At 39.7% G+C, this 26,394-nt stretch overlaps 1 protein-coding gene across 1 annotated transcript; it reads right to left on the bottom strand.

Moving 5' to 3' along the window:
- Window positions 1-215: 215 nt before the first annotated feature.
- On the bottom strand, window positions 216-25,378 carry LOC124615363 (lamin Dm0-like). The gene is made up of 10 exons (XM_047143179.1): window positions 24,828-25,378; window positions 13,765-13,897; window positions 13,549-13,686; window positions 12,352-12,534; window positions 11,842-11,982; window positions 11,557-11,762; window positions 11,189-11,420; window positions 2,962-3,183; window positions 2,758-2,880; window positions 216-1,439 (listed from the first exon to the last, which is right to left on the bottom strand). Exons 1-10 carry the CDS (start codon window positions 25,238-25,240, stop codon window positions 1,401-1,403), a joined length of 1,830 nt encoding a protein of 609 aa, XP_046999135.1. The 5' UTR covers window positions 25,241-25,378; the 3' UTR covers window positions 216-1,400.
- Between the last annotated feature and the right edge of the window lie 1,016 nt (window positions 25,379-26,394).

The raw sequence follows: 26,394 nt of genomic DNA, 5'->3' as shown, positions 1-26,394 counted from the left end.
TTATTCAAAATTTGATCTTTTACTTTGAATTTCTGATTTGCTTTTCACTGCTCACAAAATTAGTTTGAGACTTTAGCCAAGAGAAACCTACCTTCAATAATTGTGACAAATCATGTTTACAATTAAGACATCAGTTCTGAAGAAATACCCTAAAAAGTGGCTCTCCTATACTGCAAAAATAAAAATTAGGAAAACTGAATAATACTGAAGGCACATTGGTGTGATAGTTTTATTTTTCATTATAAATCCACCTTAACGTGCATCTGTTAAATATTGTTAGTATAAAGAATATTGTGGCTTTGTTAACATTTCAAGTTTGCAAATAATTATCTCTTATCACAATTCCATCCCCGTGAAGCATTTCAGGCAGATAGAAGTGTCATTATACTATAATATTCTTACTATAATAAGTGCAAGGGAATGTTTGATATTTAGAGATAAAATCTTTTCCAAAACAATATTATCCAAACACAAAAGTTATGGATGTATACAAATAGTACAGCACAACTGAAGCGTCTTTTTGTAAACTATTGACCATCAAATCAATGTTTTCTGCACATTCAAAAACCATTAAAAGTAGTCTATTATCAAAGTGACTAAAATAGGCTGAAAACTTCACTTGCACTTTGATCTTCACTCTTAAAAGTATGGAACTTTCAGAAAAGTTCTACAAATATTAACAACAAAGTTACATATGAAATGAGAATGAGTACAATAAAATATTAAAATGAAATGAAACTGGAAAGTTTAGGTGATGTTATACACTTGGAAGGAAATATGGGGGATGATATGGACTGCCTGCAGGGCGGCTCAAAACATCATACTGAGCTTGAGCCACTGTCAATTCACAGAGCCTAAGGGAGGCCTACAGTATTTAAGTCAGTACAAAAATAAGTTCCGTATTATTAAATTACTGGGCAAGGAACAATGCAAATAAATTACAGAAGTATATGTAATCAGCACAGTTTCTGTGCTGTATAATAAATTATCCCATGGGGAATGAAGATACTTATGAGTCAAATGCTTATAAATATGTTTCAATTTCAATACAAAATCTATGCTACACACACAAAAAACATCAAAAACGTATTGACAGCACTATCATGAAAATGAATGATGATGCACAGTATTTTGTACTTGTGTGAACACCCGGCATAAAGGAGTCACAGACTATCATGGGCACCAGCACACTCCCATATACTTTACCACAAGAGCCCACACAACAAAAAAGCTTATCCAGGTCAGTCCAAACATCCCTAGAGCACCAACCGTTAATTCATACATTTTATAAACATTTCCTTTTTCCCAAATAAAATTAGAGACCTAATGCACCCTTCTTGCAGGGTATTTTCCATCTCTCATGGGATCTATCTAAATTTAGACATTCACAGCTCCCATCTTCACATTATCCGGCATCTATCTTCTCCTTGCGGATCACCCTGAAAGAAAGAAGAAATCTTGCTGGAATATTTGAATGTAACTTAGAAGTTACTTGCAATGGGTACAGAGAAAACATTGCAAGGGAAGGATCTAGTGGAAAATCATTTTCTAACTCCAGTTCACACTGAACAAACTAATAGGGAACTCAAGTCGCTGTCAGTCTAAATACTGATGAGTACAGTTGCATCTAGAGGAGATGCAGATTGTAGAAGAGTACTTTTCCTGACAAATATTTTATGACTGTCTGAGGACAAGTGATTGTGGAAATATAAAGTACCCAAATACACCATTGCTACAATATTTAAAAACTTACATTTTGAAAGTGTGATTAAACTTATGTTAAAATCATGAGGCTGAGGGGAAGCTATGATAAGATAAGCACAGGGAAGGAAATACTGTGCTTTAGTTTGAGGAGCTATCCTGAAATTTGCCTTTATTTGTGGAAACCACAGAAAATCTTATTTTGGATGGCCAGGGGAGGATTGTGCTAACTTATTTGTTGGTACAGTGGGATACTAACTGAGTCCATTACTGTGTGTTCTAACAGTTTTAATATTACAAGGCTACATTTAATTTATAGTGGCTAAACATTAAGTCCCTCTCAAATTTACATCAGAAAGACTTACGTTAATTGGCGAAGAAAGGTGATGTTAATACTAAAGGACACACAAAATGAACTTAACAGCCAATCATTTCTACTCCACAAATACACTACAATCTGTCCTGAGTATCTAACTGGACATGTTACAGATCCGTAACTTCCATGCTGTGTTCATCAGCTGCCATCCAGCAGTCACATATACATAGAATGCATAGGTGACATGCTTAAGTACCATATTGTTGAGCAGTAATCTTCCAACTAATCAGCCAATTTTTGTTTACAGACAAATAAAATATCAGGTCATTCCTCAGATTTACTTTATCTAAAATCACAATTACCTTTTAGGGAATGTGGATTCTGCTGACTAATGAAAACCAGATATGACACTCTGGGAAGCTCATCAATGTCTTTACAAAACTTTAGTAGCTTGTATGTTTGGGACACTAAAACATATAAAGTAAACTTTATCCCAAGTGGCTATTTTCCTGCATTTTCAAATGTTTTCTACTTTAGCTCAATAACAAGGAAAAGAGACTGCTACTCACTACATAGTTGGTGTACAGTTACAGAAAAAGAAGGCTTCAGATTTTGGACTTCTCTCCTCCCCCCCCCCCCCCCCCAAATCCAGAACTGTAAAGGCTGACATCTTACTTTAAAGTAGGTATGCAGTTCCACAATTGACATTTATTAACTACAAAGTATCAAATATTTAATACCTGCTGGTGATATAGTTCTTCACCATCAAAAGTTCTATGGTGACCATAACCAGAAGAGATTTCCCTATGATGGGATGATGAACTGGTCAGTATTTGGCGTTTGCGCTCACTGACTGCCATTTCCTGGAAAATGCAGAAGTTTTATTTTACGTAATACACATTAGCTAACTATTTAATATTGTACTAGTAACCAAGATTCAGTACCTCTCCTTGGTTGTTCAAAAGTGTAGTAGTCATACTTTCCCCAACAAACCACTTCTGTCCTTTCATCACAATATTATTTGGTGGCTCATGTGTCTGCCCTACATCTGATGACCACACAGTGATGGTAGCACCACCCTCAATTTTAACACTACGGTGAAATTTGAAAACTGTTTCATTATCACCTGCACGTCTTATCAGTTGCCAGCCACTCAAATTCACTTCCTGTGAAAAGACAGAAATATACAGTCTTCTCTTTACAGTGGAAAAATATTGACTGTCAGTCCAAATACAACTATCAAATTATATTCATACAAAAATAAAGATGAGGTGACTTACCGAACGAAAGCGCTGGCAGGTCGATAGACACACAAACAAACACAAACATACACACAAAATTCTAGCTTTCGCAACCAACGGTTGCCTCATCAGGAAAGAGGGAAGGAGAGGGAAAGATGAAAGGATGTGGGTTTTAAGGGAGAGGGTAAGGAGTCATTCCAATCCCGGGAGCGGAAAGACTTACCTTAGGGGGAAAAAAGGACAGGTATACACTCGAGCTCACACACACACACATATCCATCCACACATACAGACACAGGCAGACACATTTAAAGACAAAGAGTTTGGGCAGAGATGTCAGTCGAGGTGGAAGTGTAGAGGCAAAGAAGTTGTTGAAAGACAGGTGAGGTATGAGTGGCGGCAACTTGAAATTAGCGGAGATTGAGGCCTGGCGGATAACGAGAAGAGAGGATATACTGAAGGGCAAATTCCCATCTCCGGAGTTCGGATAGGTTGGTGTTGGTGGGGAGTATCCAGATAACCCGGACGGTGTAACACTGTGCCAAGATGTGCTTGCCGTGCACCAAGGCATGTTTAGCCACAGGGTGATCCTCATTACCAACAAACACTGTCTGCCTGTGTCCATTCATGCGAATGGACAGTTTGTTGCTGGTCATTCCCACATAGAATGCATCACAGTGTAGGCAGGTCAGTTGGTAAATCACGTGGGTGCTTTCACACGTGGCTCTGCCTTTGATCGTGTACACCTTCCGGGTTACAGGACTGGAGTAGGTGGTGGTGGGAGGGTGCATGGGACAGGTTTTGCACCGGGGGCGGTTACAAGTACAGGAGCCAGAGGGTAGGGAAGGTGGTTTGGGGATTTCATAGGGATGAACTAACAGGTTACGAAGGTACCAGCCATGGGTACCAGGATGGCCCCCTCGTACGCCAACCTATTCATGGGTCGCTTAGAGGAAGCCTTCTTGGTTACCCAGGCCTGCCAACTCCAAGTTTGGTACAGATTTATTGATGACATCTTCATGATCTGGACTCACAGTGAGGAAGAACTCCAGAATTTCCTCTCCAACCTCAACTTTGGTTCCATCAGATTCACCTGGTCCTACTCCAAATCCCATGCCACTTTTCTTGACGTTGACCACCTGTTCAATGGCCAGCTTCACACGTCCGTCCACATCAAACCCACCAATAAGCAACAATACCTCCACTATGACAGCTGCCACCCATTCCACATCAAACGGTCCCTTCCCTACAGCCTAGGTCTTCGTGGCAAACGAATCTGCTCCAGTCCGGAATCCCTGAATCATTACACCAACAACCTGACAACAGCTTTCGCATCCCGCAACTACCCTCCCGACTTGGTACAGAAGCAAATAACGAGAGCCACTTCCTCATCCCCTCAAACCCAGAATCCCCCACAGAAGAACCACAAAAGTGCCCCACTTGTGACAGGATACTTTCCGGGACTGGACCAGACTCTGAATGTGGCTCTCCAGCAGGGATACGACTTCCTCAAATCCTGCCCTGAAATGAGATCCATTCTTCATGAAATCCTCCCCACTCCGCCAAGAGTGTCTTTCCGCCGTCCACCTAACCTTCGTAACCTGTTAGTTCATCCCTATGAAATCCCCAAACCACCTTCCCTACCCTCTGGCTCCTATCCTTGTAACCGCCCCCGGTGCAAAACCTGTCCCATGCGCCCTCCCACCACCACCTACTCCAGTCCTGTAACCCGGAAGGTGTACACGATCAAAGGCAGAGCCACGTGTGAAAGCACCCACGTGATTTACCAACTGACCTGCCTACACTGTGATGCATTCTATGTGGGAATGACCAGCAACAAACTGTCCATTCGCATGAATGGACACAGGCAGACAGTGTTTGTTGGTAATGAGGATCACCCTGTGGCTAAACATGCCTTGGTGCACAGCCAGCACATCTTGGCACAGTGTTACACCGTCCGGGTTATCTGGATACTCCCCACCAACACCAACCTATCCGAACTTCGGAGATGGGAACTTGCCCTTCAGTATATCCCCTCTTCTCGTTATCTGCCAGGCCTCAATCTCCGCTAATTTCAAGTTGCCCCCACTCATACCTCACCTGTCTTTCAACAACTTCTTTGCCTCTTATCTTCCACCTCGACTGACATCTCTGCCCAAACTCTTTGTCTTTAAATATGTCTGCCTGTGTCTGTATGTGTGGATGGATATATATGTGTGTGTGTGTGTGTGTGTGTGTGTGTGTGTGTGTGTGTGTGTGTGTGTGTGTGTGTGTGTGTGTGTGTGTGTGTGTGTGCGCGCGCGCGAGCGAGTGTATACCTGTCCTTTTTTTCCCCCCTAAGGTAAGTCTTTCCGCTCCCGGGATTGGAATGACTCCTTACCCTCTCCCTTAAAACCCACATCCTTTCATCTTTCCCTCTCCTTCCCTCTTTCCTGATGAGGCAACCGTTGGTTGCGAAAGCTAGAATTTTGTGTGTGTGTTTGTGTGTCTATCGACCTGCCAGCACTTTCGTTCGGTAAGTCACCTCATCTTTATTTTTATATGTAATTTTTCCCACGTGGAATGTTTCCCTCTATTATACTGATATCATAAATTATATTCATAGGTTTATAAGAGTGTGTTATGCGAAAACATATGAACATTGTTAATTTAACAGTCAAGCACAGAATTGTCCAACTATGGTGGACAAAGGCTCACTATTAACAGTCCTATTATTTATGAGAATTAAAAAGGCTGCACTGTAGAGAATTTAGAACAATTAATATTTAGCTATTCAGACAAATTCATGTATCCAAGACAAATTGGAGCCCTTTGTATAATTTCAATAATGCTAATTTGAAGTACAACTTGTCAGTAATGTAATGGCATTGATATTTTAAAGTGCCTTCAAGGAAAGGACATAAGGCCCTAGCAAAATACTCCAAAATTTCATGGGTCACCACTGATACAAAGACTGCATTCAACATAAGGCAAGACCTGCCATTGAATCAAAACATCAGACTACCCCATCCAGTTAAAATACTGAGTAAAGCCTGAAAGTTTGTATTTAAGCTCAAAAAATTAGTAATTCTGGTAACAAAATCAAAACGGAAGCCATAAGGTGAGACTGGTGAAGATTGCCTCAATACAACACAAAATATTGTTCTGAACACGTTAGATAAATATGCAATCAAAAGATACTGGTAAAAATCTCTAATGAGAAATTTAAGATTTGCTAAGAATACAGGACATGATGGTTCTTTAGTAATAACTATTAAAATACTGAAAGTGAGTCCCTAATACCTCAGATCACACAGGTATTAATTCACGTTCTGCATGGTTTCCTTTTAGCTGCGTAAGATATAAACTTTGATGTTTAGGCACAAAGTGATGGCTTCTCAAAACAGTAATTTTCAAAATCTGTGACTCCATGCAATCTTCGACAGCTCTGATATGTTTCCAATGTGTGTCAGTATGGATCCATTGCTTGCATTCCATTGATTCTTCAGGGTTGTATTCAAAATGGTCTAAAAAGAGCATCTACTGCAATTTTTCTGGACATTTCTCACAACACTGTACCATAAAATCTTGATTCCAATCTTCATACACTCTTGATCTTTTAGTCATCTTGGATGTACCTCACTGAAACCAACATTCATTTGACAAAAACACTCATTTGACATTTTATTGAATTGTGTATACACATACTGAATGAGATCCAGAAGCACCACTGCGTTACATCATTTTGGCCTGAGCTCAGAAAATTCTGATAAGTTCAGTTTATTTCCATATAGCTAAAAATATGCAATGAGCAATTCTTTCTGGATACAAAAGAGTAGGCACTTCTGCTTGAGAATCTTTTCCCATTTATTCTTACTGCAATACAATCCTTTTTGCATGGGCACAAATGAGAAACTTATTCTCAAAACGTGAGGACATTTTGTTTTTCTTTGTCACTGAGCTTTTCCTCTTTTTGGTTTGCAGGTGTTGCCAAAAATCACACCATCAACCTTTAGTTTCCTAGCCTTCTTCCCCATTTTAGTTGAAACAGCGAACTATTTAGCCTTTTTCAGTAGTGCAGCTATTTGGGGTGAGGGTCAAAACTAAGTTTACTGCAATTGCTTGAAATCTAAAGCTTAATCTTTAGTTCTTCAGTGAAGATGCCCATGTCTTTACTTTAAGAGACTCTTCCATTTGTATCTGGCTCACAATAGCAACTGTGGAAATTACATTAGGAACACTGCTTTGGGCTTTAAGAACTTTGCACTATATATCCCGTTGAAGCCCTTCTGCTGATCTGAAGTTTTAATAGTAACTCTCGAAGTGATGATAATGAAGTATTAGCAGTAAAGCAAGCTTCACCAACATCCATGTCTTCACTGGATGGTGATCCTTGGTTAACCTGGTGGATGAGTTTTTGGGCCACTTAAATCTTCTGACGAATTTTAAAAAATTCATTATTCAGTAACTTCAACATACATCAGACACTGCAGTGGTTACTGGTGTTAGAGCCTTCTTGGTTTAGCATTTTTCTTTACCAAATTGCATTGCAGTAAGTCTTCTGCAGGAATTGCAATTTTCTCATCAACAAGGCATTATAGTATGAACAAATTCGAGCATCTTCAGTAAAATCAAGCACAGATCTAAATCATGGAAGCTCCTTGTCCATTGGTGACATTTCCTTAACCGGTCGTATGTGACTTCGGCCATAACAGAATGGTGATGGCATGACAATCAGTTCCACCAGATCCATCAAAGTAGACGCTGGGAGCAAGGGGGTCTTTATTCATTTTATACAATAATTTATTAACTGATAACAAGCAATTTTGAATTTTCCATGCTAGTTCTGAAGCATAACTTAAATGATGTTACATTGATTCATACGAATCATTCACTTAAAATCTCGCAATTTTTTAAATTTACTTTTAACAGATTGTCTTGTTTGTATATAAAATACACAAGTTATTACAACATTTCCAGCTACAACAATGATTACTAACTGATGATTCAAACATTCAGCACTACAATTGTACAATGTCACAAGGAAAATGAAACCGCATAGGTAACTGCTCATTTGAAAATTGCCAACAACGAAAGCAACAACTGAAAGTGGCATGATTCAGTAATGTATCATTGTGAGGATAAAGCTATAAAATATTGCTGCTTTATAAGGCCAATGGAAAAAAGTGACAATGGATATATGCACCACCACGCATTCTAGTGTTAAAACATTCTAAGGCAACATAGCATTCCATTCAGTCTTCTAGATTTTATAATTTTAAGAATATTACGGAAAGGATAGTTTCTACTTACCATATAGCAGAGATGCCGAGTTGCAGATAGGCACAACAAAAATACTGTCAGAAAGTGAGCTTTCAGTCAACAAGGCCTCCATCGAGACACACACACACACACACACACACACACACACACACACACACACACACACACACACACACACACACACACACAACCTCTTTTCGATGTTTGCCTTGTTGGTCAAAAGCTCACTTTCTGATAGTCTGTTGTGGCTCTGTGGCTCAGCATCTCTGCTATATGGTGAGTAGGAATTATACTTTCACAATACTGTCATAATGTTAAGAGAATTTTATGACGTTTTCTAACATTCATATCCACCTACATCTACATGTATTCTCTGCAAATCACATTTAAGCACTTGACAGAGGGTTCACTGAACAACCTTCGCAATAATTCTCTGTTATTCCAATCACAGCGCACAGAAAAAACGAACACCTATATCCTTCCATGTGAGCTCTGATTCCCCTTATTTTGTTATTATGATCTTTACTCTGTATGTAGACTGGCATCAACAAAGTATTTCCACATTCAGAGGAGAAGATTGATAATTGAAATTTCGTGAGAAGATTGCTCCACAGTGAAAAACTGCCTTTGTTTTAATGATTCCACCCCAAAACCTGTATATTTCAGTGATACACTCTCCCCTATTTTGTGATAATGCAGAACATGCTGCCCTTCTTTGAACTTTCTCTATGTACTCTGTCAGTCCTATCTGGTAAGGACCCCACACCACACAGCAGTATTCTAAAAAGAGGACGGACAAGCATAGTGCAGCAGTCTCTCTACTAGATCTGTTATATTTTCTAAGTGTCCTGCAATAAAACAGTCAGGTTAGCATTCCGCACAACATTTCTGTGTGTTCCTTCCAATTTCAGTTGTTTGTAATCTTAATTCCTAGGTATTTAGTTAAATTTATGGCCCTTTGACGTGACTTATCGTGTAATCAATATTTAATGGATTCCTTCTAGCACACTTAGATGACTTCACACCTTTCATTATTTAGAGCCCTTGCCACGTTACACAACATATTCCAATTTTTGCACCATATGGATATCTTTTCTAAATCTTATGCAATTTGTTTTTATCTTCTGATGACCTTATTAGTCAAACGACAGCATCATCTGCAAACAACCTGAGACAGCTGCTCAGATTGTCTCCTAAAACATCTATGTAAATAAGGAACAGCAAAAAAACTATAACACTACCTTGTGGAAAGCCAAAAATCACTTCTGTTTCACTCTTTCTGTCAACTACGATGAACTGTGACAGGACATGACGAATCCAGTGAATGATAAGACGATATTCCACACGCACACAACTTCATTACAAGCCCCTGGAGTTTTACAGTGTCAAAAGCCTTTTGGAAATCTAGAAATACGGGATCAATTTGAAATACCCTTTCAACAGCACTCAACACTTCATGAGAGTGAAGAGCTAATTGTGTTTCATAACAACGATGTTTTCTACATACGTGTTGATTGGGTGTCAATGGACCGTTCTCTTCAAGGTAATGTTATACAGAAAACTAATATAAAAATTCTTATTGTTGGCATAGTTACCTACCCTGAGCCACAGGAAAATCTCATTAAGAGACACTGCAAGTTATACATATGTTTATTTACAACTTCAAATTTTCTATGTTTGTCGATAATCCATTTTCCCCACTTTTGAAAGGTATTCTTACTCATCAAAAGGCAAGATCCAGAAATTAAACAATATACCCTTGAAAGCCTAAAGTTAACAAGGAAAGTTCAGATATTGGCACCAAAAATAACCTACAATTTGCAAATAGAAATTTTGGCCAATTTTGCAGATGTGTATCTTTTCATTTAGGCATCCAAAGTGAAGTACATTTAATCCCTATGTACATCACAGGTGAGAATAACCTATGGAGTTTGTGTGCCATTGGTTCATACAGAAACTAGCTGTGGCCAGTAAAACCTTGGGGTTGCGAATTTTAAAACAAATCTTTCAGATACTTCAGAGGCTTGTACCTTTATGTTTATTAATGCACATGACCAAATGTTTGCTAGAGCTTTTAAAACATCTAGCGAACTTTGCACATTTGCACCTTCATATGTGATGTGAAGGTTAGTGAGCCTATTATTAAAAGGCCCCAAACATTCAACTACTGAAGATACTTAAACTGAAATTTGGTATATAACCATAAAAAGACAATATAGAACCTTCACACCAAATTTCATTAGATTTTGAGATGGTGAAGTGGAAACACTTTAATATTGGTCCCTTTGACATGAAATAACCCACTATTACACTTATTTCCAGTAAGAATTGGACAATCGAGATTTGTCTTACTGCGGCATCAAATGCAATGGTCAAACAAAAAGAACTAGCATAATATCAAATCGCTACTGAATCAAATATCAAATCCAACAATATTTTAGGTGTTGTAACCGTAAACTACAAAGAACATCTATATTGCACAGTGTCTCCAGTATTTCCTGCTAGCATTATTCAGCTGCATATTTAACAGTCTTAACATACAATTTACTGCCCACAAGCTGCTAAGCGAGTACAACTGTCACAAATAATACAATTAAGGTTAGTGAATAACTTTTTTACCCTCCATCAGCTTAGGCAGGCAAACTGCTTCCCTCCTGTCAATACCTACCTTTCCGCTTTTATTCTGAAGTCTGACAAATCTGCCATCTGGGCAGACTTCAGTGATGTGCACTTCACCTTTTGCACTGCTCTTAACTTTATAGTCTGAAAGACTGGCTTCCTCAGATTCTTCCAGCATAGTGCGCTTGCGCTTTTGTGCCCTCACAGGAGTTCTGCGCAGTGGGGTGCTTCTCGACACACGCCCTGGAGAAGCGGGAGACTGCCCTGGGCTTATGTTCAACCTAGAACAGTATCAGAAATATTGGATTAACGTAAGGTCACCACATTTTCATTTGAAATTTGCAAGCAAATTACATCTGAAATAAAGCACTTCTGATAAATACATGTTTTGGTAATTTATATGGAAACAACTGGCACCTCTGTTCTTCCGATTCCAATAATTTCCTGTATGCAGCTATCTCCAGATCTAAAGCAACTCTGATGTCCATGAGGTCTTGATATTCTTGCAACTGATTTGCCATTTCATCACGCAAGGCTTGTAGTTCCTTTTCCAATACATCACGGTCAAGTTGAAACTTAAGTCTCTCGTCATCCAACAGTTTCTCAAGCTCATGCAAACGTCTCTGTAGGAGTGAAAAGTCTTTAGTATACATCCAGGAACTATCTTGAGGTACACAATACATTTCAGTTGATAAGACTCACCAGAAGAGATGCATTAGCTGACTCCAGTTCAGCAATCCTGCCATTGAGGCCCTCAATTCTTGTGCGTGACTGCCTGAGCTCATCTACGGCCATCAACGAAGCATCACTGTTGCGTTGCAGTTGATTCTGTAGGCTCTTCACCTAGAAGTCATTTATTACACTATCAGAAAATTACAAACCACATACAGTAATTTTACAGAAAAAGGTGTAGTAAATGAGACTGCTTTTGCTTTGTTGGTACAACTCACAACAGCACCAGACTGTGACTGCAAATGAGTAATTATTATTGACCCATCCCACTGTTGTATAAAGTTTTTATATTATTAAAATAATAGTAATGAACTGCTTGCAAAGAAGCAGTTGTAAACCATTTTCTTTTGTACATTTAAGGCTGCCATTTAAAAACATCAAATTGATGTTACACAAGAATTACCACGATTAGTAAAACAATAATGTGTGATAAACAATGCACATTACAGAATAAAAAGTTAACTACAAAGTACCACATACCTTGCTCTCATACAAGCTTTCAATCTCGTCACGATTCTGCTTCATCTGTTGCTCATACTGGTCTCTTAGTTCTTGTAAAGACTGTTGAAGCTTAGCTTCATATTGCTGTGTGAGTCTTCCATCAATTTCACTTATTTCAATCTGACGCCGTGTTCTCACTTCTGATAATTCTTGATCGAATACCTAAACAGTATGTTTTTTATAAACTCTCTATACTTATTTTCTATTTGTGTACAAACTACATGCAAAAAATTGATTTCATTTGGTAAAATGGTAGTAATTCCTTTCTAGTGAAGACAAAGCGAACCCTTGTGAGGACACCTTTGTGTAGAAGGCTGCACCTCCACATCTTTGAAACCCATCTAATAAATGTATGAGCAATTGAAGCTTAATCTCAATAAAATGTCCAAGCTTAACGTAAGTATTGATCCAGAAGGTTTAAAGCTTATTTTGGAATTTACCAAAATTTAGTGCTGAAGCCACATCAATTAATCAAGACTTAAAATATGGAATACAAATGTGACTATAAGAAAATAATTTTTACTCTAACATAAAAACAGTATGTAATCTTACTTTGCAGACATTACAACAAAGACTGTGTTAAAAATCTGATAGCACAGCACAAAATGACATTCAACGCCTACATTTGGAACATCTGGCATAGTCTTGCGGTAAGTCTTACGCAGTAAAAATGTCAGTTGGCCCAGCAGTAACATCAAGACTTAAAATAATTGCTAGCCAGATTAACAACTTCAGTTTTCCACATGGTTAAAAGTAAGGTCATCAAACAACAAAAAATGTCAAGGCTGTGCTTCAGTCAGTACACAAAAAAATGACCCTTTGGAACAAAGCACCAGACTTGCCGAGTTTCTGCTGAAACATGCAAGTTCCATATCCCAAATAGTTTGTATTTAATGCTAGAGGTAGCTAAATGTTAGTTATTGTGAATTCCTGTAATGCCCTATTTTTTATAGTCGATATTGCAGAAGGATGACATAATGACGTTGGAAGTTATGTCTAAATTTAGAATATTTTCCCACTGAACACACAAACCCATAAGAAGTGTATTCCCAAAGTTTTACTATATAAGAAATAGAAACCATGATACAGATTACAATTTTCTCCATCTGCTTAATTTCAACTTCATATATGCAAAATTATTTTATTGCACGTGGCAAATGGTAGGAGCAAACTAACCTGCTCCTTGAACTGAAGTTGTTCCTTCAATGTTTGCAATGCATTCTCGGCATCAACTCTTAGTAATGTTTCATCTGCCAGATGTTTGCGGTGTTCTTCAATTTGCTTACGGAGAGCTTCACATTCTTTCTGTAGTTCCTGCACAAAGGAAAATCTTTAAATTAGTGATCATCACCACCACACAAAATTTGAAATTACAAATACTGTGATACAAACCCTTAGTTCTTCAACAGCTTTCAGCCGTTCATTTTCTGCCTGCTTGTATTTGTTGGACAAGTCATTAAGTCTCATATCATTGAGTTGTAGATTCTTCTCAGCAGCCGCCAATGCTTTCGACTTGCGATCTAACCTAGGTACAAACAGATTAATATCACCATAATTTCCATTAGGAAGTCTGCAAGATATTTATTTCTACAGGTCAACTCTGTTAGCCAACTGAATAACAGCACTGTTGTGGCGCATACCCGTCAGCTTTGATCAGTAGCGCCATAATTTAGTCAGTTAATACTCTATTTTAAGCAAAAGATAATAAATCAAGTATCTTCTGTAACTACGCATGATAACTGTAAATTGAAATAAATGTGTTGTTAAAAGACAGGGCTAGGTATGATGCACACATTTTGTCACTTGTAATTTAAATCATTTGTGTTCCAATGTATTAGGTACTTATTTTCATTCTTAGGGGTTTGAGATTTTGGAGGAATTTTTTGATTCTGGATAATTTTTACCTTTTGCTGTTCCTTTGTATGTACGGATTTATCTATTCCAATGTACATGGATGACTAATGAGGCTTAGGTGTAGATATGTTGTCTGATTCGTTTCTCGCAGCTGGGTGGGATTATGGCTGATTATGTTTGTCGTCATCAACTCAAGTGTGGGATGCAACATATACCTGTCAACTGAGGTTCTCCATGGCAATGTTAAGTATGTCCCTTTCTTGATTTCACTAGCACTAGTGTCTTGTTCTTCAGCTTACCTATACAGGTAAACTTAATACGGCACTAGGACTGCAAAAAGCAATATACGTAACACATTTGAAAAATGGATGTATGTGATGTATGTCCACAATCTGTTTTCTCTGTATTAGTATTCCTTTGTTTCTCAACATTCGTCTATGCTTTTACATCTGCAATGGTAACTTGTGACGACGTTGCTCAAAACTGACAGGTCGTATCCCATTCTTCGCTATTTCCCTGTTGTGAATACTTCAAAGTCTTGAGCATCGCACCAAAGAAAAAAGTTTAATTATACTTCATTGAAACAATCAAAGCAGTAACCATAACATCTTTGTAACACTACTTAAGCTCCATGTAAAAACCAATCAGTCTGGTAACTAACTGGTTTGGATTATTAAATTTGAACATCAATGTCACAGCTAACAACTTTAATTTATTTAAACCCTCACACATCAAAGTACTGTATTTTCAAGCATTATTAACTTTCTATTTTGTGCAGGCAGGGCCCCACAGCTCAAATATTTAAATACTCACTGCTGTCTCACATCAACAGACCACAGTGTTAGATAAAAATTACAATTTTTATTAACTCTGTCAAATGACATTTTGACACTAACAATTCACCAATTTCCCTTCCTATATTACTCTCCACAAACAATCTCTAACAGTTGGAAAATGAAGTTAACTGCTATTTAACAAACAGAGCACTTGTTTCTAAAGTGCTTCAAATACTCTAACAAGTGCCTGCTGCATCATTTAGGCTGAAAATTCTTCAATGGACTGGATAGTTTTGCAAACAGCTTCATGACAATAGTGTCTTAATTATTTCCCTGATCAATTCCTTAATAGCAGTTGAGGAATCTCACCTTCCAGTATAAACCTTCAACAACATTGTTCAACTTATGAGGTGAACCAGATGATGTCTCCAGCAGGGGCATCAACTACTGTTTTCAATCAGTGTCACTGACAAACCCACATTCAAAACTGCTTATAGCTTAATACTGCCTCAAAAACCATGACATGCTAATCCCTTAATTTTATCACAACAAATTCATTCAAATGTCTACCTGCACGGTATCTCTGCCACCCCCACCCACAGTTTACTTACATGAAATAATTTCATGTCAAAAGAACTTTCAATTAGCGACCACCGTTCCAGGGCCTTTCTGGGGTGCTGCAATATTTTCCTAATCTAGATACAGCTGTCCCAAGTTTGCAACCACAGACACACTAGATAAACCCTAATCCTAACCCTGCTGCAATGTCACTGTGGTCCACATGCCAAATGATTACTTCACTGTAAGCATTGTCTTATCTGCTTCTTTTCTGATGCTGTTAAATCTCATTCCTATTTCCTGACGCTTAACTGATTCGCTGAATTTCTAAAGTTAGTTTAAAGGTCAGTTACGGTGTTTTTGTAATTTGAGAGTGTTAAAGAGTATTACCCTATGGCTAAAAATATTTGTGTCATAGTATTTCCAAGAGGAATGTAAGGGGAGGTGGAGGGTGAAGGTGAAGCGGGCCACAAAGTAAAGCGACGCTCACGTCACCAAACCAATGCGGGCCGTGACATCATCGCTAAGTAAAGAACGCCGCCACCGGCGGCGCTTTCTCTTAGGTAATCCGTGACGTCACCTTAGTTTCAACGGTTGCCTGGCAACTCGTTCGCGCCCGACATGCAAATTCCTTCCGCTATCGCGTAGAAGCACAATCAGTCGAACAGTATGTATGCACGAGTTCATAGTTCTACCAGCCCACATCACATCTCACGCTTATCATTGTTGATCTGTGTGTCAACACCATCTTCAGCTATGACACCGCGCTATCATTTTGTTGTGACTCTTCATTCCTTGTATTGCTATATTAAGTTCCCTATGGCACGAATGGTAACGTAGCAGGGATAGGGATATGGGTCGGTGTGGCAACGTGGGGACGCGGCGACGCCGTTCTCTGCGCGTGCAGCTGTAAGCACACCGTATATCCCCCGGAAAGAGATATATATATCTCTCGCTATTCGCAAACACTTCCACCCCCTCCTACGTGAAGAAGCAAGCCGAGGTGGATTCACCGTGGGAGAGCTGAGCTTTAGTAGTAGCAACTAACAGTTAGGAACACCGAATAAATGCTGGTAACGGGAAAGTGGGGCAACGCCCAGCACGAACAGCGGCAGAGGCAGGCAGGTTAAAGGGATCAATAGCCTGGGCCCATATCCCGTGAACACGCAAAATCCGAATTACTCTACCTGGAAGTGGAGTTCGGGTCGCTCGTTGCTCGTTTAATTTAGTATTTTAAATTATTTTCATTTTTCCAAATAAAAATAATGGCTAGTTTCGAACGTATGATCTCTTTACAAGAATTTAGCAGTATGGTTTACACTTTCACTTATAAAGCTTTAACCGCTGCCACAAATGGAATTTCTACATTAAGATATAATGCTGATATCTTCTTCAATATGATACGATCCAGTCATGTAAAACATAACGGCTACTTAACTAAGTGTGTGTGGCCCCAGCAATTTTATAACATTCCCGTATATCTGATCGTGGCTCAGAACGAAGCGAGGACAAAAACCATCACAGAAATGTCGCGCTAATGGGATCAAAACTGTGGGAATTCATATATTCTAAGCTTAGGGCGACAGCTCTTACTACCCCATAAAGTTTCAGATACGCAAGTCGCACTTTCTCCGTTGGCTTCACTTTCGTATTTAAATGGATTTTATAGTTGCAAGAAATTTCCGTCAAAATACGCATGCTAATAAGGAGAACGTACGAACTTCTCCTCACCGATTTGACTCATGGCAATACTGATTTCAATATGCGTAAACAGGTCATGCGAGTAAGCACTTAATCTCAAACGTGAGAGGTCTTTGGGTAGAATCTAGCTGCCGGTAGTTTTCTTTTTCACTGCCATTTCCATTTGTTATGACTGTACGGATTATCAATTCTTTATGATTCTTTTATTGTGGAGAGTGACTGAACTCCATCCTGGATGCTCTATCTAGAATGACGACCCTAATCATGTAATCCAGGGGAACATATTTGCCGTCCAATTTCTTCGGGAGTAGTAAACGTCTGACAAAGACGCTTCTACTTGGTGCCTAGAAACAATCACCTTGGATTTATCGGTGGGAAATATTTCGTTTTGTACTACGAGTCGTTTCTCCGCTAACATTTCAAAATGTTCTGAAATATTTGTTCTACAATTTCCATGTATTATTCTATCATTACTACATAAGGAATCGACGCAATGTGTGTTCTGGAGAAAGTTTTTCACTACACACGGGTGCAGTTTTAATAGCACATTTGAAACTACATTGTAAAGCGTTTCGGGTTCACATTCTCCCGATGCTTCGTACCAGGCATAGCACTACACTTACTCGTAAAAATCGGACATCTTGGAGCGTGGGTGAATACCACGGGGAATAAGAATGATGTTTTCTGCAGGTTTCTAAAAGCTGCTCTCTCTTTCACCAACCTGAAGTCATTTGTGCATATGCAGTTGTTACTGGTGGGTCAAAACTATCTGCATGAATACCGGGAAAGTGAGTTCATGCGATGGGTGGAAACGTACCTGCGCAGATACCGGGAAAACGGGGCCCATGGTGAGTTGGAACGTACGGTTATGAGAAACTACACCAAAATTTTAGAGAAAAATCCGATTTTCCAGGCTGAAGGTTACGAAAATAACTTCATTAGACATAATTTGCGCAGCCAGAAAAATCAATTACGTGAAATGGAAAAAGCGCCGATACCGGGATTCGAGCCAGAGGCCTCGCTCTTATGGAACTAAGCACGCACTCGCTCGGTTGTGGTCTCCTTGAACACTAGTGACCATACAAGAGATATATCTCCATGTAAAATTTTCAAACTTGTTTTCTCGAAAATAATTTTGGGTTGAGTCTTCCCGTTTACATAATATGTTGGGAGTCCTAGATTAAAGTGGTTCAGCCAGAAAACAGCTGTAACAGGTTCGCAGCAACTTCTTGGGCTTCCCCAAATGCGAACTCTCAAAAAATGTGGCATTTTTGTAGTATCGCATGGAAGGAAGAGAGTACTTACAAGTGCTTCTCGGACTGTAGCAATGTCTTATAAAATCCTGGAAGAAGTGGGCTGACAAATCAGATTCTACATAGGATCAGTGAGAAAATGACTAGGTGGAAACTCACACCAGAAGGTACAAAAACTGGCGGAGGGGGGAATAACATGAACAAAAAGTAATTGAGGGGCATCGGATGTGGTTCTATTCTAAGATTGGCACAGGTTTTTACCTGTCTTATTTCGAAGAGGCTGACAAATTTGTGTATGATGTGACACATGGCAGGTCACTAGCCGTGTCCGGCGCCAGTACTGTTACTTATTAAGAACCATCCTGTAATGACGCTTAACCTGAGTAGGGCTCGCGCAACGGCAGTGAGGGGGACGGCGCTCTTATCTTGCTCAGGTAGTGTGAACTTCGTAGCTGTCACTACGTTCCCTTCACTACCGATGTACACAGCACAAGGAAGAGTAACTGCATTATGATACCTATCTGTACTTCAATAAACAGCCCTTTATGTTGCTGCTCTGTTGCGTCTATACTTCTGTCAAAGGACCAAAACGGAACAGCGTGCTGAAAAGAAACGTCCTGGTGGTGTCCAAATTGCTCTATCTCTTTGTATACCAGAGTGTTTGAAAAGATATGCTGTCAAATTTGTGCAAAACAGCGTGTACATTTTTATACAATTTAAGCATTGTTCAGTAAAACTGACTATATATGCTAATTTCACTATCTCATAAAATGTCTTTTCCAATTTTTAAAACGGGTTTCGACGATTCAAATAACACGACTTTATTTTTAAAAAAATAAAGGATGGGATCACATGGTGCGCAACACGAATGTATTTCATTTATAGTTGCAATGCAGCAACCGTCCACCAGCAACAGTGACGTCAGTGCCAAAAGTCTCGGTAATAATGTTCCACAAGTTTATCTTATGCTTTCTCTGTAAGTAGCACACGCGCCTAAATCAGCAGGGAGGGTTGGGTTGTTTGGGGGAAGAGACCAAACTGCGAGGTCATCGGTCTCATCGGATTAGGGAATGACGAGGAAGGGAGTCGGCCGTGCCCTTTCAAAGGAACCATCCCAGCATTTGCCTGTAGTGATTTAGGGAAATCACGGAAAACCTAAATCAGGACGGCCGGACGCGGGTAAATCAGCAGGGATATATGGATATTCTGACAGTAGGCCTGGACGTTAGTGCGTGTCTTGACCGAAGACCAATTTTTTTTTGTACACTTCCAAAGATGGAGATAAGAGCGTTGCCAAGACAGAAGTAGCCAGTTTCCACCGTAACAACAGGCTCGCCAACGAAGAAACAGGTACATTTTGAAGAGAAACAGTTGAGGCGTAACAGAATTCCACTTTGTCCAGGTCACCTGACACAGCTAAGAGCACCTACTCAAAACTGCCACCAATAGGAAAGCAGGAAACATCTTTCAGAAACTTTGTGGTACAATATTGGGTTCATCAGTTTGAGCCTTATGAACTTCTGCTATTGGATTGTTTTACCCAATGGCAGAACATTGCGCTACAGCCTGGATCAATAGCCCAAATCAACTGGACTCGATACGCAGCTCACATTCGACGTTTTAGTCAGCAATTGTAAAAAATATTCGGGAATGTGAAGACTCAGGGAAATTACTTTTATCCGCCTCCTGATCATGACGTGATTTCTTGTTTCTGCCACGGAAACTTTCTCGTCTAACCAGCTGAACGAAGGTCTGGTGCTCAATTAACAAATGTGCACGGCAATCAACTGTTCCGAGATACCAGCACAATCTTCCAATGATAACTGCTCAGTTTTTAAAAACAAACCACAACTTCAAAAGTTAAGTGACGGTGCGTTTGGTATATTTTCGCCAAATGAACCTGAACGAAACAGCGATATATTTCTTAATATAAGTTATGAGATACCAGACAAAAACCCGCAATTTATTAATCTGATGTCACATGAGTGAGAAATTTAAATTCAAAGGCGAGACTTCAAGAAAGTGTGCCTAGTTCGACGAACGCTAGCAAATTTGAATAAGTGTAGCACGTGCGTGTAAGAACCACGTGTGCTTCCTTGTCAAAACAAGGCGTTTAATGCTGAATGCGCTATCAGGCAGGAAACCCACTTCCTGATAAGCGATATCTCCCTCACACAATTTAAGCCTCTCAGTTTAATTCACGTAGCCTGTCCCAGTTTCTATGACAATTGAGGCTTCTTGGTTAAAGTAAAATTTAGAAGCTAGACATCACAATGGGAAATTAGCAACAGATTCCACCTGCACTTACTACTACCTGTGCATTACTTAGCATTTGCGCTATTAAGAACCGAGACTACGCTTTTTTCAGTGTCCCCAATATAAGAAGGCACATGGAAATAGGTGGACATTTGAGAAGGTAGAAGTGTTTACAACCTTCTACACAATTTACACTTGCCGCTGTTAAATCCTTGACCGCAATACCCACCACTAGGCACCTTGAGTATGAGCAACTGCTTCGAATTTCTGTACTGAATACGTGGTATCAGCTCTGCAATGCTAATGCAAACCATTTCGTCGTCCCTATTATTTTTTAGTCCCGCAAAACTCATGGTGACACACACACACACACACACAGACAGACAGACAGACAGACAGAGAGAGAGAGAGAGAGAGCGCTCAGGTTTTGAAGAAATAGCGATCACCAACCTGGCAACTATGCCGTGAGAAATGTTCTCGAAAAGAATACTAACTAATACAACAATTTGCACTCGCTACTACTACAATTTCTTGAACTATTTGGTATATATGGTTACAGAAACACTACCGCCGTACGATCAGTTCCTGCTGAATTATAGAGTATGCTTTACTTTTACAAGACCGCTGTAAGAAAAACCTTTTTTGTTCATTTATTCGAATGCCTGGCCGATGAACAACGTTCTACATACGTAGCGTGTGAGATTTTTCGGAGAACCAGTGACACGCGCCGCGTAACGCTTCCGTCGACGCGATGACATCATCCTGACGCCATTCACCTCTGCCAGCGCAAACGCTATCCGGTTTTAGTGTAAGGGCGGGTAGCGTCGTTGAGGGGAACGTCATCACTTGGACAGGACAGGAAGACCGCGCCCTCAAAGACCTGCACAATCCTAGCCATTCCGCCAGTGTTCATGCGTAAACTTTGGTTTCGATATAAACAAACTACGTTACTGGGTTTGAACGAGCGTCGCACCCACGTACTTCGAATCGATGTAAGCACCTTTTAGCCTACCTCTAGTACCTACTACACAGTAAGGGTGGGCGTTGGTGATAAGAGGTTCCTCGAACTAAAGCATTCAATAGATATGCGAACCACAAAACCGCTTTCAATGTTCATGCAACCCAGGTGACAAGGTTAGTTGATAAGATACTTTGGAAACTATAAAGGATATGGCTCACGCGTATAGGATCCATGCCAATTAGCACTAACATGTGATACATAATGCAGCACGAGTGATCTCAAATTTTGACTCACGGGAGAGAATGACATTAAATGCTAAACGACGCCAGAGGATGCTTTAAAAAAGGCGACAACTATTGACCGGAAGCCTGCTTACACAGATACAAGAAAAACTATTGAAACTGGGAATCTATGTATACAAGTTCTAGCCCTCTCTGCATTACTTCCGTAAAGACTGCAAAGACAAGATTATAAACACTGACTCGCGAAAAGTCATTTATACAGTCATTCTTCCCGCGCTTCGTACGCGAAAGGAATGGGAAGGAACACACCTTGAATTCGTTGCTCAGTTAAGTAAACTTCAAGGTAAGCATAAAAGGATTTTGGGTCATCTTCAACGGGAGGGCAAACTCGTTTAGATAAAGGATAACCGAGCTGTCGCTTCAGATGTGCACTTTCTCTCGATCGTGGAGTTGTGCAATTAAGTAGGTCAGGGACTATAAGGTCACGGGTTTTGAGGTTGTGCCGAAATGAGGCGATACCTCAAACAAAACAAAGTCGCTACTTCCTCACAGTGTACACCAATCAGCTCTTCACCTATAATCAGAAAAAATAGAAAACGAAAAAGAATGAACAGTGCGCGGTCTCGTTGGGTGTGTGTGTGTGTGTGTGTGTGTGTGTGTGTGTAAAACACTCACAAATACAGGGTTAGTTAACTGTCAACTAAACTTTAACAACCGAATAAATTTTTCTGGCGGATAGAATATCCCTGCGACAAAACAAATGCAGTACCCATTCGAAGCACTTCATGATCTGCTTGTTCATTTTCCGCAAATTCATTCCAAGAGACATGTACAACGCTCCCCAGCCCGTTTCCCTACTTGCAGACCCGAGTCCACCGCCTCCCAACGATTCACAAAATGATTCTGCAAACGTTTAAAAAATTAAAATGAACGTAAGAAAGAACTGCCACGAACAAAAAAGGTATACATGTAGCAAAACATGCCAAGATTTTATAGCTACATTTCATTGGAAATTTTTAACTCAGCGCAACCCACATGGGGTTTTTCGAATGAACTATCGTCGACGAAAACCTGTCATCAGTAAACAGTATCACTGATGGAACCACCAAAAATAACAGGGCATAAGTCGGCCAAGGTCAGTCCAATACGTCACCGCCATTTAACGTAATCACATCACAGAGGCTACGTTGCTTTTATGTTCCCAGTTATATTTAGCTATCACATCATACGCAAATTTTCTCTCGTGTCCGAACAGTTCCACTGGGCCGCCATTCAGATAGTAAATATACATACAACAGTTGATACAGCCATGAATAAAAACAATGCTCTAAGCACCCCGTAGAGTTTCACTTCAAACTCCCTGCACAGTCACCGAACTTCGCATTTCCAAGTTTCGGAAATTCTGTTAAAGTAAGAATTCACACACTTAGCACGTGCCAATTCTCTCGCACCAAGGTGCCAGTGCAAACCTGCAGCGAAACTCTAGCTGGTTCTAATTATACAAACATGTGTAATATGCTGTTGGAACGCACTCCAAATTGTTGGCTATGTTTTTGTTTACATATCCTTAAGCATTACTGAAGGCTTGTCAGTCTTCCAACACTAGTCGTTACCAATCCTTGCAAATCAAAATGACAAAATTAATGTAAAACTGATCCGAATGATGTGCAAAAGTTCGACGGACGAAAGCAAAAACGCTCAGGAAAGGAATTAAATTTAAACAGTTATATACAAGTCACGTTACCTAGTGGTGAAATACATGCTCTTTCACTTATTGTTTTCTCTAGATTTAAATTTAGTAGAACCTAAACAGATGGAAGAACTATGCACATAAACATACCGTTTGTTTACGTTAGCAATCTTATCTAACAGTGAACTATGCTTTGACATCGTTATCAACTTCACTTTCGTTGTTTTATCTGTCAAGCTGTGCACCTTCTGCAATGAAACTCAAGGACAATCTTGCAATACACATAACAGCAATGTAGGAACTAAAATCATTTACCCCATTTCTGAATGACACTGATGAGAAACACGCATATCTATACCCAGATTAATGTAGATCTATAGCCAAACAATGGTGCATAGGTCCTACAAGAGTTAACAAAAGTACGTTAGAAAGGAAATGCATCAATTGTTGCATAATGTCCGCAAATCACTGCAAACCTAACTCAGAAGCAACAGACCAAATTATGCACAGAAAAATTACTCTTACAACAGATTTCCGCAAAAGCACAGAACATTTCTTTCTACCAAGATGAAAGATGCTACTGACAAGCTATAATTTCGTAACCACAATTTAGAGTGCAGAACAATTTTCATGTGGCACAAACACACAATGCAATAAATATAGTGACAACGCAAATAAAACCACTTCGATATATCTGCTTAGAATAAAGTTCAACTATTACGTGAAGACTAGCACCGTCACAACTTACTCTCAGTTTGCAAATTTTATCAAGCACCAAGACAAAAAGTACGGTACCTCTTGTGTAATGCTCTGCTAACTTAATTCTTGCACCCTATTTTATTTAAACATGTAATTACAACACACACACACACACACACACACACACACACACACACACACACAGCGCTGCTTGTTACTGCACGAGAAGATAAATTACGTTCCAATTAGTGTACGAAATGCAAATAATTAAAATATAGAAAAAACTCTGAGCACATACGATCGCCTACTGCTATATGTCAACACAGATTCGAAGGATGATCATATTCCCACCAAAATTAATGACAGTTTTGAAACGCAGGCTTTACTACCTGCAATCCTGTCAACAACCGTTGCATTGTTAAGTACAAACATTTACAATACTTGGACAAAAATAACTGTACTTACTGCGTTTTCAAGCCATCGTTGTCATCCTTCAGCCGTTTTACTTCTATCTCGAGTCTTGCCCTGTCTCTTGCAGTTTCATCCAGCATCTTCCTGGCTTCGGCCAACTCTTGCTCATAGATTGATTTTAAGTTCTTAACTTCTCTTGTGACAGTTTCCTGACTGCTCTGTATCTCTCGAGTTAGTAGGCTATTTTCTTGCTCTAGCTGCCGCACGCGATCAATGTAAGTTGCCAGCCGATCATTGAGATTTTGGAGATCTGCCTTTTCCTGCAAACGGCTGTACCGGGTCGGGCTTAAGGGACTACCCGGCCTGCCCGACCCCGGTGTAGGGGTAGAAGTGCCAGGTTGAGGCGATGAGATCGAAGAAGATGCAGTAGAAGTTATAGTGGTCCGCTTTACAGACTTTGTAGCCATGTTTAAGCGGATCAACAACTAAAAACACAAAGTACACCGACAGCAACGCCCAACTACGCCACGCTAATATGGCCACACCAAGCAAAGGAGTACAAGCTCACTGGTACCGAACTTATCACTCCGTACGGAACACGTGACCTCTGACGTCACAGACGCTCTCCTCTGTTTGAATTTCGTTTGCGTTGGCGAAGATGATAGACATATGCCACAGATGTTTACCGTCAACATCAAAGAACTTCTTGTTACAGATATGAATTATCTGTTTTCATACAAACAAGCAGTTACCCTTCAACAGTATGTCGTAATCCAATTTTTCAGTATTTTTAATCTGTGATGGCTGAAAACAACGCCGACTAAAAGCAAATAATAAATAAGAACAGGAAATACTTGTATCTTACAGCAGCCATGAAGGTCACATCAATTAAAGAACTGGTTCAAAAGATGCTCATTTTTTGCGACTGAATGCTTCCTTAGCAAACTACCTCTGTTTATACCTTTCTTTAATTTTAAATAATTTCCTCTTCATAAGCAATCTCTTATGGTTTCAGGATAGGCCTGTAACAGAATTTTGCTGTGGTAGTTCTGAAGGTTTCCCTCTTTAGGTGCGTAATTCACGCGCTTTCACCACTGTCTCTAATGATTTATCTCCCTTATGAAGGAATGGCGCAGTCACAAAACGAGTTTTCTTCACTGACAAAAGATTTGTTAGAACGTTCCACGCTACGAAGTATAATTAAAAGGAATTGAGTCATTTCCAGTTCAAAAGATATTGTAACATAGCAAATGTATAGAACAACTTCGACGCAATCCAGACCATTGGATGTGAAATCTGCTATGCTTTGATGGAGTACATTGCTTTCATCCACAACGTTCTTTCCAGAGCAATAGATTTACGAAAATAGTAATGTCCATTTGAACTTAAAATGTTTCATAGCCGGCTGTACTGTGGTTAGTTCTCTGGTGACTTCCCCTGGCAAAGCGTGGCTCACGTGATATACCCGCCCCCTAACACTAGTGAGCTCTTCTTTCTCCAACTTTACTCGGGCGTTCAAGTTGTCATTGTGTTTATTACTGTGGCTATCATTCTAGTTTTGACTGTGGTTATTTCTATGGCTATTTTTTTATTATGGCTCCTAAAAAAGTCGAAAAGAAAG

Source organism: Schistocerca americana, chromosome 5 (assembly GCF_021461395.2).
Source record: "Schistocerca americana isolate TAMUIC-IGC-003095 chromosome 5, iqSchAmer2.1, whole genome shotgun sequence".
Lineage (NCBI taxonomy): Eukaryota > Metazoa > Arthropoda > Insecta > Orthoptera > Acrididae > Schistocerca > Schistocerca americana.
Note: the sequence above shows the minus strand (reverse complement) of the source record. Positions and strands in the feature narration are given on the sequence as shown.

Coding starts and splice junctions, on each gene's coding strand:
- LOC124615363 (XM_047143179.1), bottom strand. CDS start 25,240: ATGGCTACAAAGTCTGTAAAGCGGACCACTATAACTTCTACTGCATCT. Junction 11,983..12,351: donor AAAGCTTGTATGAGAGCAAG/GTATGTGGTACT, acceptor AATGACTTCTAG/GTGAAGAGCCTACAGAATCA. Junction 2,881..2,961: donor TTTTGAACAACCAAGGAGAG/GTACTGAATCTT, acceptor TGCATTTTCCAG/GAAATGGCAGTCAGTGAGCG.